Consider the following 17,653-nt stretch of genomic DNA (forward strand, 5'->3'; position numbering starts at 1 on the left):
TGAGAAACATGTGTCAATGTGTATGACCGGGGTTCATAAAATTAAAGAAAGCAAGATTATAAATCTACTTGGACAAAGAAGTCCATCCAATAAGTGTATCTACCAAACAATGATGAATGAGGGCTTTAAAAATAGTGATGAACCTCAGAGCTGCATGATACACATTGTTCAGCAGATCATGTAAGCGTCGAGAGGAAACATGTAGGTATAAAACATCACTATAGTCCAGCACAGACACTTTGTCATAGTTAGGTTGCCCCCTGAATTGTGCTTAAACCTCCACCTCCAGTGAAGACTGCAACTCGAAAGTGATAAGTCAATCCTTGGATCAAATCGCAATTAAGACAAGATAACTGTGCTGATTCAAAAAATAACATAATATTGTGGATTAAAACGTTCATAACATTCAACAAATATTCCACAGGACACTAGGAAAAAAAATGTATTGTCAGAAGTGGGATTCGAACCCACGCCTCCAGGGGAGACTGCGACCTGAACGCAGCGCCTTAGACCGCTCGGCCATCCTGACATACATAACAACTATCATAGGTACCTAAATAAAGTTTAAACACGGTACAATACGCCTATCAATACGTCAGACTATTTATATATTATTTCAGATTACAGTCCTAAAATCGATTATTTACCCCCGATAACTTTCTGTTATTTATCTAGAAATGCGTCATAGTTCCTGTTAGTTGCAGCCATAGTGTTTACAGCCAATGGTTACAGTTAGCTGAAGTTAGTTTCAGACTGGTAGCTTCCACTAAGGCGGTTAACGGGAAACTTATATATATATATATATATATATATATATAATATTAGCAAGCGCATTGGCGATGTCCACAAAGCACGTTTGACTTTCAGTGAAACCTTTTATGTTTTCTCTGTTTCTCTAATGGCAAAAAATAAGAGTTCAAACTAGTCAAATACATGCAAACCACAGCGAGTCAGGCCCAAAAAAGGTCACGAAATCTTGGGGGATTTTTAAAAAGGGGGTATTTTGTAAACAAGACATTTAATATATATATCTTCATCTTTAACATGTTATAATATTGTTTGGACAAGAACATAACATGCATCTTGAAAAAAAAACAATTTGTCAGATTAGTTTCTTTATCTTTTTAGTTGGTGAGTTAATGTCAAAAATGTGGATGTCAAAAATGGGAGGGGGGGGGGGGGGGGGGGGGTAATTTATGGAGTAAATATGCTAATGAAATTAATCCATTTTGTCGTTGATTGTGTCCAAAAAATATAAATTGGAACAAAACCATCTCTAAAATAAATGTTCAATTACTCGTCCGGATTTTTTTAAACGAAATTTTGTAAAATGTTATTGTGTGCACCATAGACTGTAAAAATAATGTGCACACGTTATTATCTTGTGCGCACTCCGGTGTGTGAAACCAATCTATATTATGCAAACATCCAAGAAGCACTTGAACGCACCATACCTCCACTAAATCTCCAATGTGAAGCCAACTTCAGCGCCAGTGCCCCACCTAGCATAACAGTAGCTGGTGTAGGTTGTATGTAACAGCGTTGTCTTCTGTCACTGTAGCTGTAGGTAGTGAACAAGTTATGTTAAAGTAAAGTTAGGGTTTTCTCACTAATCTCTGCTCGCACTAAGTTTAGAAATTATCTTTAGGTAGTTTAGGGAGACGGTAAGTAAAGCATGCAGTTCATGAGAGTGAGCTTTTACATGTCTGTGTAAACTTCATGTAAAAATAGGTTGAGGCTTGTGGGGCCTTCACGGTGCATTTTTACAGACGGCTTTTATTATGTCAAATGTGTACTGCTATGAAACTAATCCTCCTTTTCATGCTCTGAACTATGAACTATGTAGCTCCACCTGTTTGCTGAGGGCTGGTTAGACAAGTAGCCTGACACTGACAAAAACTGTCTGCATCTCACTCCTACACTGAGTGTTTGCTTTAATCGCAATTTCTCACGGTCTCTAAAGCCAATTTACCTGCATATTCATCTTGTTTTAAAGGTAATATTTCTTAATAGTAAGTGCTTGCTATTCTTGCTTTTTATGTTTGTGTGTTCAAGATTGTTGTAGCCAGAGATATATGATGTTTTTAGCATAAATTAACAAGAGATGAGTTCACCTTTTTTTGAGAGAGCATATCTAAAATAACTTTGGTCTAACACAGGAAACAACAACCAAGTGTCAAGTAATTATATAATGTAAGCAAATAAACTGGCTTAATTTGACTCTTTCTTTTCTCCTTTTAGTCATGGCCTCCATGTCTCCAAACAATTTCTCCTGGGTTGAACCGGGCAAGTTGGCTGGATTGGCACTACCCAGAATGACTTCTGATTACCAGTACCTGCTGGACAACGGTGTAAAACACCTGGTTTGCCTGTGTGAGAGAAAACCACCCTACCATGACACGTGTCCAGATTTACAGCTGCACCATATCAAGATCGTAGACTTCACCCCACCGTCACCGAGTCAGATTGACAGATTTCTCTCCATCGTTGAGGAGGCCAACACCAAGGGGGAGGTAAGCGCTCAGATACTTGATAGTCTGTGTTCAATGGAGGGTTAGGCTTTAAAAAAAGCATTTTCAGGACCTACCTAGAGTTGACCCTAGAGTGGCTCACACTGTAACTTAATACTTTTGACTTTGATGACACTCCTGGAATAGTTGTGAGGAAAATGTCTTTCACAATTCTGCAGCTCATCCAAAGTGCAGGAATCACGTCAGAGTTTGGGTTTCTTACTATGCATACAGTTTTTAAATTCAAACTTAGTGTGATGTTTACTCTTTCTGATTGTCTTTTTTTTTTTTTTTTACGTTGTCAGACAGAATTGGTGTTCCTAGATTTGGTCACAACAGGTGCTTGCAAAAACAGTGTCGCACATTTCTGATCAGAAAATTCATATTTTTATTATTTTTGTTTTTTGTCTCGTCTTATTATTTTTACTATTATTATGAAGAGTATTATTAGTATTACTGTTAGGATTGTTTTTCTTGTTTTTGCTTTGTTTTTCTATGTATGCATGGAGGCCTATAGGCAGACATGCATGTATGTATGTGTTCATGTTGGTGGACGGAAGGGATATACTGACATTCTGTGTACAGTTTGTTGATCGTTGTATACCCATCCCAAATAAAAAGATGATTAAAAAAAAAAATTCAAAGTTTGCTCTTTCAAGACAAAATACAAAAACCCAAGGTGCTATAGTTTCAAGATGCAACACCAGTGAGGAGGAGCACATGACTAGATCACTCTCGCAAACCATTAATCCCAGTATGGTCTTACAAAAACAACTATGGTCAGAGATCATGTTTTCATACATACACTCAAATCTGGAATGAGATCCTATATTATATCAGGACAACAACTGATTTAACTTGTATCTGTTCATTTCATTTATGTCCCCTCTAAATGTTCCTGATCCGTTTGCTGTTTTGTGTTTCTGTTGTCTCATGTGATCTTTGTTGTTTATGTGCTGGAGAACAGGAAGCTTCTGTGAACCATTTTTTTTAACTCAGTCAGGCCTGCTTTACTTTTGTGATGGTACTTTTTTTTTATCTGTTCCTGAAAGTAAATGTAATGAAAATATGTTTTCAAATGACTTGCTCTTTCCAATAAGCCGTCTAAAACATATCCAGTTTAATATCACTCTAGACATGCTTAAAAATATCTATTATTTAACTCATTATATAGAAAATCTTGAAAACCCACCTGTTCAACTCCACTTCTGGACTTGGTTAAATCAAATTGTCTTTCATTGTGAGCTGGTATATAAAGTGATATATAAATACAAGCTGTCATTATTATTTATTATAATTATTCATTTGTGGTCGTCTTTTCATTAATCATCTGACTGCATGATGTCTGCTTGCAATAACAAAATGCCAGCTCTGTCTCATAACATGACTAATGCGGGATGTTTCTGCTTGCGTAGCCGATGACTTCACTAAACAAACATTGTGTCGTCCCTCTTCAGGGTGTGGGAGTTCACTGCATGCACGGCCACGGCAGAACAGGGACCATGCTGGCCTGCTACCTGGTGAAGACGAGGAAGATATCGGGGATCGACGCCATCAACGAGATCCGCAGGATGCGCAAAGGCTCGATCGAAACTCACGATCAGGAGAAAGCTGTGGTTCAGTTTTATCAGCGCACTAAGTAGCTTTTTCAGTTAAGAAGCACACAGTCATCTGATTTGACATATAAGCTTAAAATGAGAAGAAAATGCGTCCTGACTACTTTGCTAATGTCAAACTTTATTAACTAATATAAGAGTAAATTACAAAGAGCTGATAAATGGAAAAAGCTGAATGTTCTGGAGAGCAATGCACACACAGAAACCACAGATTGTTGCTGTGACATTTCAGTATGACAAAAGTTAGAAATACATCTACATGTCCAAGCTGCCTTTTTTTACACGCTACTATATATTTTATACTTTCACTAGCATATCATTTCAAGGCTTTGAAAGGGCCGATCCAACAAGAACAAAAAGTACAACAATAACTATACAAGCACCACTTAAAAATAGTTCTGACTCAAGTCACCTGTAGGTGGCAAAAATGTAATTTTGATCAATTTAAGAGCAACAGATTGAACAACAGAAATACTGACAGCCAACCAATAATCTACCAGAAGTTAGTGGGCAGTGGGCATCACATTTCAAATCATAATTTTACTTGAGACGTGCTGCCAAACAGTTTTTAGTGCTGACAGGTTTCTGGAATTCGTTGTGTCCATACTTACCTTTTTTAACAGTCACCAGGATGCCATCAACAAAAGAATGAGCGCCGCCTGTGTTCAAGTGATGACAACTATTGCCACACAGTGTTGGATTCTCTTAACCGTTAACAGAATTGATTGTCCATCAGTGTGGATCTCATAGTGTCATATCTATCATTCTAGTTATTATTCTTGTGTGTTGGTGTGGGCGGCGCTTGAACCTTCCTTTTTATACACTGGGCACGAGGGAAAACAGGCGCTGACGCTCCTTGAACGTGAGCTTTTCTGGAGCTGATGCCCTCCTGGTTTTCTCCTCCTGGTTCCTGTGAACAAACGAGTACTTGAATTGTGAATACTTCAAAACCTTTTGGGGACACAAAACCGTAGGCTGTTCTGTTGTAAAATGTATTTACGGAGAACAGATTTATTTAACTCAGGGATCTTACAAACTCTTTTTATAAAAGTGTGATCAAAGTTGATTTGATTTCAGTGTTTTGCTTCGACAGCTTGAAACTCACTCTTTCGATGCAGTGTTGTGCGCGTCATTAGTCCGTCCGCTTGACATCTGATCTGCCAGAAACATGTAAATGTTAAAATGCGCACAGCAAAGTAAACTGTCTGATGAGCTCCGAGTATTTGAAATAAAGAAAAGTAAATCCTAAATGCCACTCTTACCAATCTTCACTTGGTCTTCCTTTTGGGACCGATGAGTTCCTGCCTGCTTTTTTAACTCTTTAAGTTCAGTGTTCATGTTCCCAGCAGAGCCTCTCCTGTTCTGAAGACGGGGGAAAAAATAATTCAAGATCATTTATTTTATTTATTTATTTAAACATATCTAGACAGAAAAATACAATGTACTCCACCTTCCCTTAAAAAGTGGAAGCCATATCAATAAGACATTTTAGCTTATAGAGTAGGAATATTTGTAAATGATCCTGAGTCCTTTCTGTAAACACTATAATACACTACGATAAAGAAGTGCTGACTTGTGGTAAATAGTGTTTCCAATGTTTTCATCTGAAGGTAAAGTTAACATGATTTATTATCTGAAGTGGTTCTCAATAGGCGGGCCAGAACCCAAAAGAGGGTCGTGAGTGTGTACCTGGAAATAGTTTTCTCAAAAGTCCTACCGAGCTTTAAGAGACTTTGTTATTTTACATGTTGTACAGACTGAGGTCCAAACTTCACCACTTTCCATTAAATCAATCTGATGAGGGGGGGAGGCGCAGATGACCTAGTCGTTAGGTCGCGGCGCATGTACGGAGGCCAGAAATTCTAGTTTAGTAGTAGTCTAATTTACACCCTCACCTGTGTCCTTATATCCAGCTGCTGTATCGTCACCATCATGTCCAAATCCTCGTCGTCTTCCTCCTCCTCCTCCTCCTCCTCTGCTCTCTGCTGAATCTCCTGCAGCCTCTTCTGAAACTGGCACTCCAGGCTGAGCTTCCTGAGCCGGTCGTTCTCCTCCGCTGAGAGCTTTACTTTTCCCTGGAGCTCCTGCACCTCTCGCTGCAGGAGCTCCACCGCCTGAAGCCTCTGATGCTTCTCCAGTTTCTCCTGGGCCTCCCTCCTCCACGGGTCAGACAGCCCTTGGGGGTCTTTCTGCCTGGTGTGACTCTGCTTCTGCTGGGTGGGAGGTTCTTGGAAGGAGACGTGTTTTGTTGGAGGGATGCTTACTTGTGGTTTTGCTGCAGGACCTCTGTGTGTAGTGGATCTTTGCTGCTGCGGGACAAGTGACAGCTGAGGTAGCTTCTTGATAGCAGGGACGGGACATGCATGAATAGGATTAGATGGGTTCTGAGGACTCTTCCCATTCATTTTGAGAGTTTGGCACATCTTCAGTGCCACTAAAGAAGAACTCTGGAAGGTGGTCAGTGGAGGATTTGTGTGTGTGTTCACAGCTCTGGTCACCGGGATGTCAATACGTATCGGCTGGATTGAAGGTGTAGGTGTTTGGTTTTGGGAAAAGGGAGTTCTCCAAACACCGGCGCTGCTTGTGCGGCTCCCCTGCTGTTGTTTAGTAGGAGATGAACTCACTGAGAGGATGTCATGTGTAGAAACACTTGAACGGATTGGGAAAGATGAATAGTGGCTCGTGGTTTGCTTTGCACGTTGCTCCTTCTGATCCAACAAGTTCTGCCTTTCGTCCAGCAGGGGGCCTCCACGGTCCATACACAGGTTTTCCTGGGACAGAGCTTGGCGCTAGAAGAGAACAATTCTTGTTTAGAGTAGTTTTAGCACTTGTGTAGCAACTGTGCCCTGTGCACATGGCATCATTGAAAATAAAGTTTAGAGTTTAAGTTTAAACTTTTAAACGCCTCTTAATTCCATCTACGAAGGGCTGAAGCACAAAAGTTTCCTTCTACTTTGCCTCTCAGTTAGACTTAGTTAAAGTAATGAAGTAAATGTTCTTTCTGAACAATAAGTCGACTCTGATGATGATATGATCACCAAGGGATTGATTCCAGAGTATTTAACAGACACTCACCATGAAGGTCCTGTTACTTGAACTCTGTTCATCTAAAGGCCTCAAAGACACTTTGAATGTTTGCTGCTGTCGCCCAGATTCGGACATATTCTTCTCCTGGGATTTAGGGTTTGGCAGTGTCAAGTATTCCCTGTGATGTGTCTGAAAACAGACACAAAAAGGTAACAACATTATTTTTTTTTAACACATTACATTAAGTTAAAAACAGTTCCTTGTGTTACTCATACACCATCTATTTTCGTTTTTAAAATGTTGCTGACATTTTCTCTCATCATAGTGATTTAACATTTTTTTTTTTTAAACAATACATTCCAAGCATTACTCTAATCTAAAATAACTTACATCAGTAGAAAGGTTGATACTGGAAACAGCAGTGATGTTGTTCCCTCTTACCACAGGGTCAACAGTTTCATCTCCCTCTCCTGGGGCAAAGTCTATGAAAACAAGCAGTGAATGAATACTCTGTAGATGTGCTACATGACTCGCCCTCAAGTATGTCACATAAGTAATTTAGTAAATCTGATAAAAATAGAAAACCACCCACTGGTCATGTTGGGGTTGGAGCGATAAAGTTGTCTGTTTCTCTGCATCATCTGCTCCCTTTTTCTTTTGCTGCTTCCATGCAGCATTTCTGAGGGTCCAGGATCGCCGACGTAGTACAGCTCATGTGATTTACTGTTTGGGACAGCGTAAGTTTCATCGCCTTGAGAAGGAAGAAAAGGTCTGAATTAGTTCCAGAAGAGCAGACAGCGAAAGAAAAAAAAAAAAAAAAAAGACGGTTTAAGTTTTTATTTTTTATTAACCTTTAGTCTCACTCAGCAGAGCCCCCAGGCCGTGGTAGCTCGCCCCAAACTTTGCGACTTTGAGGGTCACAACAGGGCCAGTTTGCATCATGATAGCTGCTGCCCTAAATCAATAAAAGAATACAAATCAATCAATCAATTTTTATTTGTATAGCGTCAACTCATAACAAGTGTTATCTCGAGACACTTTACAAGAAGCAGAATAACAAATGTTATTTCTCAATTTAATGGCTTGTTAAACTGTTAGTGAAGCAAACTTATCTACATTTTTCCAAACATTTAGAGGACTGTAAAGCCTTTGTCTCATACTTTTCATTAGATTATCTTCATCTGAGAGGAGAAACAAACAACTCTTTCATGTTGAATGAGCTGCGAGAGAAGCCGCAGCAAAAAAAAAAAAATAGATTCATGGCATTATCTGTGGAGGAAGTACTTTGCATTTGAGCTAGTGAATGTCTATTTGGGGCAATAAATGCACATACAAAATGACATGGCAATGCAACCTTAAGTTACAGATTTATGTAATTCTGGGCTAAAGTGGTGAGCTGACTAATTCAAAGGTGAAGAAAGCAAACATAGCCCTTCTTCCTGGCAGCTGTAAAGCAGCACGATATGTAGCAGCTACCTCTCTTGGCTGATGCCAACCAGACTCTGACCATCCACACTCAGCAGCTGATCCCCAGCTGTTAACCTGCCATTCTGCAAAAGGTAGAGACAAAAGATGTTAAGCCCGTTGAAATTCTCTGTGCATCATGCTGAATTCAAATTTTCAGAACTCACAATTTCAGCCGGTCCTCCTTTGACAATCGACTTGATATAGATGCCGAGGTTACCAAGCCCTGCTCCCTGAAGCAAAACAAGAGGAAGGGTATAAACTAAGATGAACATTGAGCAGAAAGTTCTGTTGTTAGAAAAGTTCCAGTTTGTGAATGCATCAGAGTTAGTGTAAAATGTTGACATTGAAGGCAGTCACCTTGGCAGCAACAATGCTGACCCCCATGCCACTGTTCAGAGGTTTGTTCAGAGTAATAGTTACGATCTCTGGCTCTCTGTGTGCTGCCTGTTAAAGAAAATGTGTTTAATTATAACATTGGTTTATTTGATGTGTGTGTTTGTTATTTATCTGGATCAACAAAGCAGTCTGTGTTTTACTGACCAAGTGTGTGCTCTCCTCAGAGGAGGGTAGTTCGATGAAGTACACAGTCCAATCACCTTTAGAGGTTGGCTGGGACATCAAAGAGCAGAGACCTGAATGAGAAGGATGTCAATACAAATAACAAACCAGTTGTACATGTTATTTTGGATGCAATAACTGGTACTTTACTGTATTCACATTTTGGAATTGCAACACAAATCCCATACCTTTCCGGCAAATTGGCTCCAAAAATTCCCTTAATCCTGCTGGGATTCCTCTCAAGGTGTCACAGGAGTATCCTCCCTCCGGCAGCAGGAAGGGCAAGTGAAGGTCGAGGCACTCCTCCAGCTGGATGTCCCGTCCTTCACTCCGAATCATATCATCTGCCGAGGCCTCTGCGGCCGTCACTACAGCATCGATCAAATCCTGCAGCGAGGATGACAAGAGGATCAGACGGCAGATATATTTCAGGAAAAGGTTGTTCTAGTGTATGGATTGGCATTTGTCATTCCATGACAAGGCTTCAGGGAAGGGACATCCAATCTGCCTGCTGTGATCTTGAGCAACATACTGAGGAATTTACTGCAGATGACCCTGACTGCTGACCTTTCTGAAAAGTGTAGCCTACTTTTCATTGATTTACTTCAACTATTTTCTTTGCACGTTAAGTTTTAGCATGTAAAACTTAAAATAACCTAAAAGAAAAAGGCCAAATGCACTGTTATTAATTAAAGTATCAAACATACACTGTTATTAATAAAAGTATTGACATGCACTGGACTTTAAAGAACAGTAATGATATTGCCTACGTATTCAAAAATTAGTACTTTTGACTTAAATATTTTAAAGTTTACTTGGATATTTCAAAATAGACAGCTTTAGCTAAATATGATTTGTGACTAATTATTTCTTCCCTGTTTAACTAAAGTATATTTCCTTTTAACAAAGCAGTTGTTTACATACTGAACGATAAGTAGTGCAACTCTATGTAGTAGTAGCTAGAAATATAAGGTTGTAGTTGAGGCAGTAGTAGGCTAACTTAACTTTTGGATTTTAGTACCCATAAGCAGCTGAAGCATTGCTGCAGCAGACTAATAGCAGATAGTTAAGGTAATGGTAACAGGAAAAGGAGACTTACCTCTGAGGTCAATGGCGGGATATTTAAATAATTGTATTTGCGCTGGCTCTTAACCATAGACTATAAATATTAACTCTTAACTGATTGGCTACGATTTGTGCTTTTACGCTTTGTCTAGGAAGCAAATAAGTGAAAATTACTTAAAATGTCTTGCTGTGGCTTAGCTATATATGTATTTATTTTCGTTTTTTGTTAAGACACTAGTCAAAGTCTTATAAAGTCCTGACAGTTGCATGATAATGCTACTTTGCTTTATACATTTGCCTATTTGGACATTGAATTCTACTATATTTTTCTTTTGCCAAAGTTATATCTAGAATCTCATTCACTTAAGTGAACACAAGTCAGTCTTATAAAGTTGTTCTTTAAACTACAATTATTACTGGAGCTTTTTGACCTCTTCAAGGCCCATTCCCCAAATAATCCCTGTCTAATATTGGCTAATAATGGGAAGCATGACTTTGCTCTTGTCACTATTGGTTGGTTTTCAAGTTTCCTTCACACACCTCAAAATCAGCACAATATTGAAGAAGTATTTCATTCATAAGCTATGGCTTATGTGACAGTTCACTTTACTATTCTTCATTTATAATTCATTATCATATTCATGTCCGTTCATTATTCATATTATTAAATCTATACCGCAGAGCTATGGTTCTGTGGTCGAGGCTGCTGCTACATTTATGCACACATCACTCTTTTTACACATAAAAGCCATAGTTATTGGATGTAGGATCAATTAAAAACACAGTGGAAGTGTTTGTCCCTAAAGGTAGCACTGTAGTTGTAGTTTCAAGAAGGGAAAACAACAGACGTATCACAGGAGTGGAAATACAGACAAGAAGTACTTACAGGAGGGATGTGAGGCTCATTGGTTGCATAGAGGTAGCCAGCTAGCAAAGTCTTCAACTGAAGTGAGTTCAGCTTAAAGCAGGTGCTCTGGATGGCCTTCATGTCTTGCATTGTGTACTTATTCATAGTCAGGAGCATGGTTGCCTAGTAACAGCCAAGAAATGCTATTTTTTAACACAAACAGGTACATGGATGGGCTCTGACAGGTAAAAGATGAAACCTTCAAAGCTTAAACATTTTAATAAATGTGATGTCCTACAAAGAAGTTCAGAGTGAAACTCAGGTTCAGGTTTTACTCATGACATATGTTATGACAACATATCTCATAAAATCTGTTTTCCAACCATTGTTTTACTTATATTCAGACACGTGAGGGCTTGATGGGACCGACCTGGATTATGTGGCCAAGGTGGCAGTCAGCAGCCAGTTCCAGGCCCTGCCTCTCCGCCCAGGCTTCAATGGCTGTGAGCCTCTGGCGAAGAGCAGCTCCCCAGTAGTGGGAGCGCAGGCTCGGAGTGTTGTGCCCTTGGTTCATCAGCTGGTTGAAGAGCCAGGCACTGATGAAGTGGAAGAGTTGGGAAAAGAGCTGGATGGTGAAGGCGGGGTTGACCCGACAGCGACGTAAAAGAGACATGGTGTTCATCATGGTGTTCAGCACCATTTCTGCAAAGGTAAGTTAAAAGTTTATATTCTTTGAACAGGAAGGCACAATGCAATATTACAGCTCTTTACAGTTAATTATGTGGTTTATTAAGATTTACCTATACCAGCAGGCAGTCTGCCATGTTGTTCTGGATCGATTAAAAAAGTTGGTAAATGCTTCCTTAACTCATTCTGCAGACACTGTAGCAGGAACCTGGGGAAATAAAATACACCTCAAACCAAAAAACCTAACACTGCACATTATGCTTAACATAATAGTGGACTGCATGATTATTTACATTGTTGAATACTCTATCGATTATGTTTACAATGTTTGATTGGTTGTTTGGTCTATTCAATGCCAGAAAATGACCCCAAGAAAATTGGCCCCTTAAAATGACCTTTAAATAACTAATTTGCCATTTGTACACTACAACTTCTGCTCTGTTGTAGCAATATATCCTCCCAAAATAAGCTAATGCCAATGTATGTGTCATGAGTGAATTATGGGCTGTTATATAAACACATGAAGTGTGAAAAAAAGCACATTAAAGTAACACATTGCTGATGTGCTTTTCTATATTGTAGTGTTGTTGGGATTTGCGATCGCAGGGTTATTACAGTGGTTAAGAAGCTATTTTTGAGTTGTTGAGTTGATGAAGTTGATTGTTTTGTTGGTAACTGATATGTGGTGCACCAAAAGGTAAAATGACTTTTATAAAAAGAGCTGGTCAAGCAGCAATGGTAACACCTTATTTCAGCTGTACTTTATCTGTACGTTAGTTTAATATGGTGACTCGTGGAGGACAGTGTTGAGCATGTCTCGGTTTGTATTCAAAAATAACTGCATTCTTTGTGGTCTCCTCTGTACCTGTAAGCTTTATGCACCAGGTGGGAAAGATCCACCTGACTGTGCTGGGTAAGTGAGGTAAGGTCTTTGTCATTCTTGAGGAAGTTCAGTAGCTCAGAGGTGTTGGACATCCAGAAGGCGAGAGCACCAGCGATGGTCTGCTGCCTCTGAAAAGTATATTAAACAGCAAATACATTTTTAACACCTGAAAGACTTGGCTTTGATTACTTATTACTTTTGAACACTGGATATAAGTCTGTTTTGGTATGGTATTGCAAGAGAGCAGCCTTTTGTTTAGTTAGATTTACGATTTGCTTGTAGTCTTATATTCAGTGCATACATGTAACAAAAGTCAGGGGTTTATTTGACTTGCCTGGATGACTTTCCTTGTCATGGCCACTATTTTGCTTGTGACAGAGGTTACACTTTGTGACGGGTTAGAGCTTCTGCCGTGACATCTCTGCAGAGCAAAACGCCCTGCTGCATAGAGGACGTATGCAGGCGAGAGCTTGAAATGAACTGTGGAACTGTTGGTGTAATTTATGACTGCAGACAGGAAGGCTTCCTCAGCTGTAATGCAAACACACCAGCAGGGGGCAGGGGGGCATTGTGAGAATGAAGAAAGTGAGCTTAAAACTGACAAGTATAAAACTGGAAGAAAATATACTCACAGTTATCACAGAATTTGATTCCTACTGGCAATCCAGGTTGATCTGGATGAAAACTTCTTGTGTGCTTTGCTCCTGTATTTTATGAAAGAAAAGTCATCAGACACCCTATTTATGTTTGTAAGAATGACTGGTTTAGCATTTCCGGTAGAGCCTTAAGCTGGTTTCAATTGTATTTGAGTAACAGGTCTTTCAAAGTCTGTATCGATAATCACATTCCTCCTCTGCTCCTCTGCTTTGTGGAGTTCCCCCTGGTTTTGTCCTTGGACCAATCCCTTTTTGTTTATATGCTGCCACCGGGTAATATTTTCAACCAGTTTCACGATGTCTCACTGCTATTCCTATGATACTCAAATCTATTTTCTGCAAAAGCAAATAGCCTACCTTCATGTAACTCCTAAACCCTTTCTTGTGCATAGTTTGTTTCCGTGTTTTCCTGATTTTTATTTTGCCCTGTTTGTAATTGGGATTTATTTATGTACATTTCCTCTCCTTATGATTTGTCTGATTGCTTTTATTTGTGAAGCACTTTGTGACTGAGTGTTTTAAAAGTGCTGTATGAATAACATTTTACTTACTTACTTTGTATTGCTTTACAAGGCTGACTATTCTTATAATTTATATTTTTCTATAACTTAGAGAAGACTTACCCAGGTCTGTCTGCCTCTGTAGCTTATTTGTCTCATGGTTGTTCACACAAATGTTGTTGTTGTTCAGCCATGTTTCAGTTGACCTAGATATTTGTTTTAAAAGGTGGATGATAGTCAGTTAGGTAGGCCCTTAAGATAATGGTCTAGAAAACAGCATTTCATAGTGAACAAAGAAGAATCATACCCATTCTCATCTTCTGACACCTTGTCAGTTGCTTTTGCTTTGTTCTTCTCTTTGTTTTTGTCTTTTCTTGACAGTGTCCTTTTGAAGTTTTGGATAATACCTCCCTTTTCCTTTTCGTGAACGTTTTCCTTTATTTTCAAAATGCAGAAATAGAGCATAGATATGAGATCATGTGTAAGCATGACATAATGAAACTACAGACTGATTAATGTGTGTGTGGTACCTCAGAACTCTCCTTGTCTTTCTTGAGCACAAAACGTCCTTCTCTGTTGTCCGTGGTCCAGTGTAGTTGTACAACCAAAGGCTTTTCATCCAGATCCAGTTTACGTTCTTATTACAACAACAAAGAACATCAGTTTGATTAATGTTTTATTATTTGTTAAGCGCCAATTCATTACAAATGTTTTCTCAAGACACTTCACAAAAAGAGCAGGTCTAGACATTACTCTTTCTATTATTATTTACAAAGACCCAATATTAATCCACCATGAGCTAGCGGGGTACACACCACAAGATAATTTGATAATTCTCTACATCCAACCATAGTCAGCAAAGGCCCGATTATCTGATGGTTCCAAGATTTTCCTGTGGTGTGAGTTACGTAAAGAGTGATTCCTGATCTGCTCGGAAGACAATTGTGGCTGCCCCAATTTGAGATGTAAACATATTTGACATTTACAATCAGAAATCCTGTTTAAGGAGAACACCAGTCATCATCATCGCGACGACAGCAAACGCAAAACAGCATAAAGTTGGATATAATAATAGTAATTTTGAGTGTTAATTGCATGTCCTTGCGGAACTGTCTCATCTGTATGAGCATGTGACAAATAAAAATCTTGAATCATGAATCTTGGATGGATGTCAGAAATGGAGGACCAACTTGCTGATTTGTGGCAAAAACACGTGTATTTATACAATGACAGGAGTCCAAAAACCAACATCATTCATTCTTCCTGCTCAACATTTTCTTTTTTACTCTTATGTGGCGTTTGACCATGTGAGATGAGGAGTTTTGAGAGTCGAGACTCTGGTTGTTGGTGAATGAATTTCCCTCAATCTCAAAGTCAGTTGTTTAAAGTTTAAGATCAGAAGTCTGAAAAAGGCCTTGTGGTTAACAAAGGCTTAAGAGATTTTCACATCACGTTCAAAAGTAAAACAAGGGGGGCATTAACCTTGCTCCAGAATTTTGAAGCTTTAAATGTGTCGGGAAAAAAGGGTTTCGCAAATAAGCGGCTAAATAAAACCACAGAGGTTGGAACATAAAGCTCATTAGGCTGTTAGTTGTGTTAGTGGTAGCTCTGTGGAGGTAAAGCTGAAGTCATGCTACTGTACTGCTGTGTAGTCTGCTTAAAGCCTTACATAAGCTTTAACTTCTAGTGACAGCATTGACAGTATTCCTCTGATCAAAAGGAGGAATAATGAATCTTTTGTTTGTCTCGTAACCTTTTTTTTTTTAAGGAACGAGGTTATGCAAAGTCCCAGGGTTGGCTACCAAAATACGCCACCATGTGGAGATCTATTGCTCCTTTTTCATCCAGAATCTTAAAGCTTTTTTACTTCTGTGGACACATGAGTGGAGGGATTACCTTTACTTGCTTGGATCTCATACAGGGAATAACTTGTTGTCAGCATCTTCATATCAGGCCTGAATTTCTCTGAAAGTGTTTCGATGACCTCGTGAGTTGCAGAGCTGCTGCAAACACGCAGGCACTTTGTGGCCACGTTTCCTCCAAGATGATCCTCAAAGTAGAAACGCATCACACCATGAAACTCCAAGTTCTGCTGAAAAACAGAAAACTGTTCTATCACTTTTTACTGTGTTAAAACATGGGATTGATAGGCTTTCGTTCCACAATACACGTCTAAAAACCTGTGTTTTACATTTGCATGAAGGTCAGGGGACTAATAAAACCATTACCAACTGATTGGCCAAAATTGAAGAAACAGAGGTTAAAATATCATTAATACCATTTAGTCTCTGAAGAGGTTGAGGCACTAAAAATACTGGATCCTACATTTCCAATAATGCAGATTTATAGATGAGTCTATCCTATTGAGGGGACTAATGCTCGATTCATGTGGTGTCAGACACTTCGAAAATGAGTTTCAAAGTTGGAAAATGTACGCCAATGCCTGCGCAAGACAGAAATACAAATCTAATAATTTGGTGCCCGACTTGTCGACTTCACGTCATATTTGTCATTAACATGGCAGGCAAAAGATGTTTTGTTTATGGTAAGAAACTTTGATTAATTCATGTATTGCACATCATTTCTTTGCTCAAATGTAATTTGTAATATGGCATTACATACTATTAGCTGTTGTACACATAAGAGTAACCCATACTAGTTAGTACAGTTTTTAGTATGGTATTTAACCCTTCATAACAACATTAGCTAAAGCAATATTTTAGTATTTATTAGCATTCAACCTTGAGTAAAAAGCCAGGTGGCGTTAAATCTGACTAAATAGCATTGTTAAATGCTTATAAATAAATCTTCTAAGTAATCTAGGCCACTATGTGAATGGCAACTAACATGAACTCCCCAGTCTGTCAGCCAGTCTGGGACAAATAACTCTAAAGCTTCAATATTCCGACTTTCAGAATTGAAAGCACGTGAACACACTGAAGTCGGAAGAATGAATTCCTGACTCAGAAACTGGGACCATCCTAGGAGCGCCTGAATGCAGCATAAATGTATGATATTTTTTTTTAAATATTACCCTCCATTTCCTTAACATACATGGTTCAACTCTAAAAACACGCATTGATGCAACTTTACATCTAAAGGTGCATCCAAAACTTTGGCATAGATAGTTATGCAGAAATAAAGGTGCACAGAATGTAGATGGTTTCTGAACCTTGTCTGATGTCTGCAGGCTACTCACCTCATCCGGTGGGCTTATTTCAAAAAGGTCCAGTCTGTTATTGTTCCATTGTCTGATAACTTGGGCTAGTTTCTCCCGTTTTTCCTCCTCCGGCATTTTTCACCAGGGACTTCAAAGTTTCTGTCTACCAATTTGCTGTAGATGGGGGTTTTTTTTTCCCCAGAAAGAGACTGAGAGGAATATCCTGTGACAGAAAAGTTCTCGTCTGTATGGTATTGTATCCACTAGGACCCCACCCCTTTATCAATCTACTCCCCATTAGTTTTAAACTCATTGTACTGTGCAGTGAGTTTTTAAACATAATTGAATACTTCATCCCCTCTCTAAGCCCCCACACCCCTCTGCCCCTGTTTAACGGGTCAGCAGATCTTTGTTATGTGAGGCAAACAGTTTCCTAATCATATATCTGTTACAGGCAAATGATCCACCACCAAAATAGATCTGTCAATTTCTCTTTAATTGTTTCATGTCATTTCCATGAGCTAAAGTGCATTTGTGGATTTTTCATGAAGGGATTGAAGTGCTGACCTATCATAGCTTTCTTTTATATAATAATTGAATCATGCTGCTGAGGTCATCACGTTGTGTTTATAGTGCACAGGAGTCTCAGACGTTTCCACATTCACCATGAGAGATTT

General features: G+C 39.1%; 2 protein-coding genes and 1 non-coding gene across 3 annotated transcripts; 1 reads left to right on the forward strand and 2 right to left on the reverse strand.

Moving 5' to 3' along the window:
* Window positions 1–446: 446 nt before the first annotated feature.
* Window positions 447–529, reverse strand: trnal-cag (transfer RNA leucine (anticodon CAG)). Its single transcript has one exon. It is a non-coding gene; the product is annotated as a tRNA-Leu (tRNA).
* A 1,056-nt stretch (window positions 530–1,585) lies between these two features.
* dusp23b (dual specificity phosphatase 23b) lies at window positions 1,586–5,169 on the forward strand. Its single transcript, XM_061063547.1, has 3 exons — window positions 1,586–1,984; window positions 2,222–2,513; window positions 3,968–5,169. Exons 2-3 carry the CDS (start codon window positions 2,244–2,246, stop codon window positions 4,151–4,153), a joined length of 456 nt encoding a protein of 151 aa, XP_060919530.1. The 5' UTR covers window positions 1,586–1,984; window positions 2,222–2,243; the 3' UTR covers window positions 4,154–5,169.
* Window positions 4,943–17,243, reverse strand: LOC132993639 (afadin). The gene is made up of 24 exons (XM_061063572.1): window positions 17,016–17,243; window positions 15,713–15,905; window positions 14,347–14,453; window positions 14,124–14,251; window positions 13,940–14,022; window positions 13,293–13,364; window positions 12,995–13,191; window positions 12,643–12,788; window positions 11,891–11,985; window positions 11,521–11,792; window positions 11,130–11,273; window positions 9,367–9,565; window positions 9,161–9,252; window positions 8,978–9,064; window positions 8,785–8,850; window positions 8,630–8,703; window positions 8,005–8,108; window positions 7,746–7,904; window positions 7,544–7,635; window positions 7,202–7,342; window positions 6,022–6,915; window positions 5,389–5,488; window positions 5,232–5,283; window positions 4,943–5,036 (listed from the first exon to the last, which is right to left on the reverse strand). The coding sequence occupies exons 1-24, from the start codon at window positions 17,109–17,111 to the stop codon at window positions 4,943–4,945; spliced, it is 3,687 nt and encodes a 1,228-aa protein (XP_060919555.1). The 5' UTR covers window positions 17,112–17,243.
* Window positions 17,244–17,653: the final 410 nt, after the last annotated feature.

Source organism: Labrus mixtus, chromosome 18 (genome assembly GCF_963584025.1).
Source record: "Labrus mixtus chromosome 18, fLabMix1.1, whole genome shotgun sequence".
Lineage (NCBI taxonomy): Eukaryota > Metazoa > Chordata > Actinopteri > Labriformes > Labridae > Labrus > Labrus mixtus.

Excerpts from the sequence above, each read along its gene's own strand:
- dusp23b (XM_061063547.1), top strand. The coding sequence starts at position 2,244 with ATGGCCTCCATGTCTCCAAACAATTTCTCCTGGGTTGAACCGGGCAAG. Across the intron at positions 2,514-3,967 it reads AGGCCAACACCAAGGGGGAG|GGTGTGGGAGTTCACTGCAT; the intron begins GTAAGCGCTCAG and ends GTCCCTCTTCAG.
- LOC132993639 (XM_061063572.1), bottom strand. The coding sequence starts at position 17,111 with ATGCCGGAGGAGGAAAAACGGGAGAAACTAGCCCAAGTTATCAGACAA. Across the intron at positions 13,365-13,939 it reads ACAGAGGCAGACAGACCTGG|GAGCAAAGCACACAAGAAGT; the intron begins GTAAGTCTTCTC and ends CATAAAATACAG. Across the intron at positions 8,704-8,784 it reads AAGGAGGACCGGCTGAAATT|AATGGCAGGTTAACAGCTGG; the intron begins GTGAGTTCTGAA and ends TACCTTTTGCAG.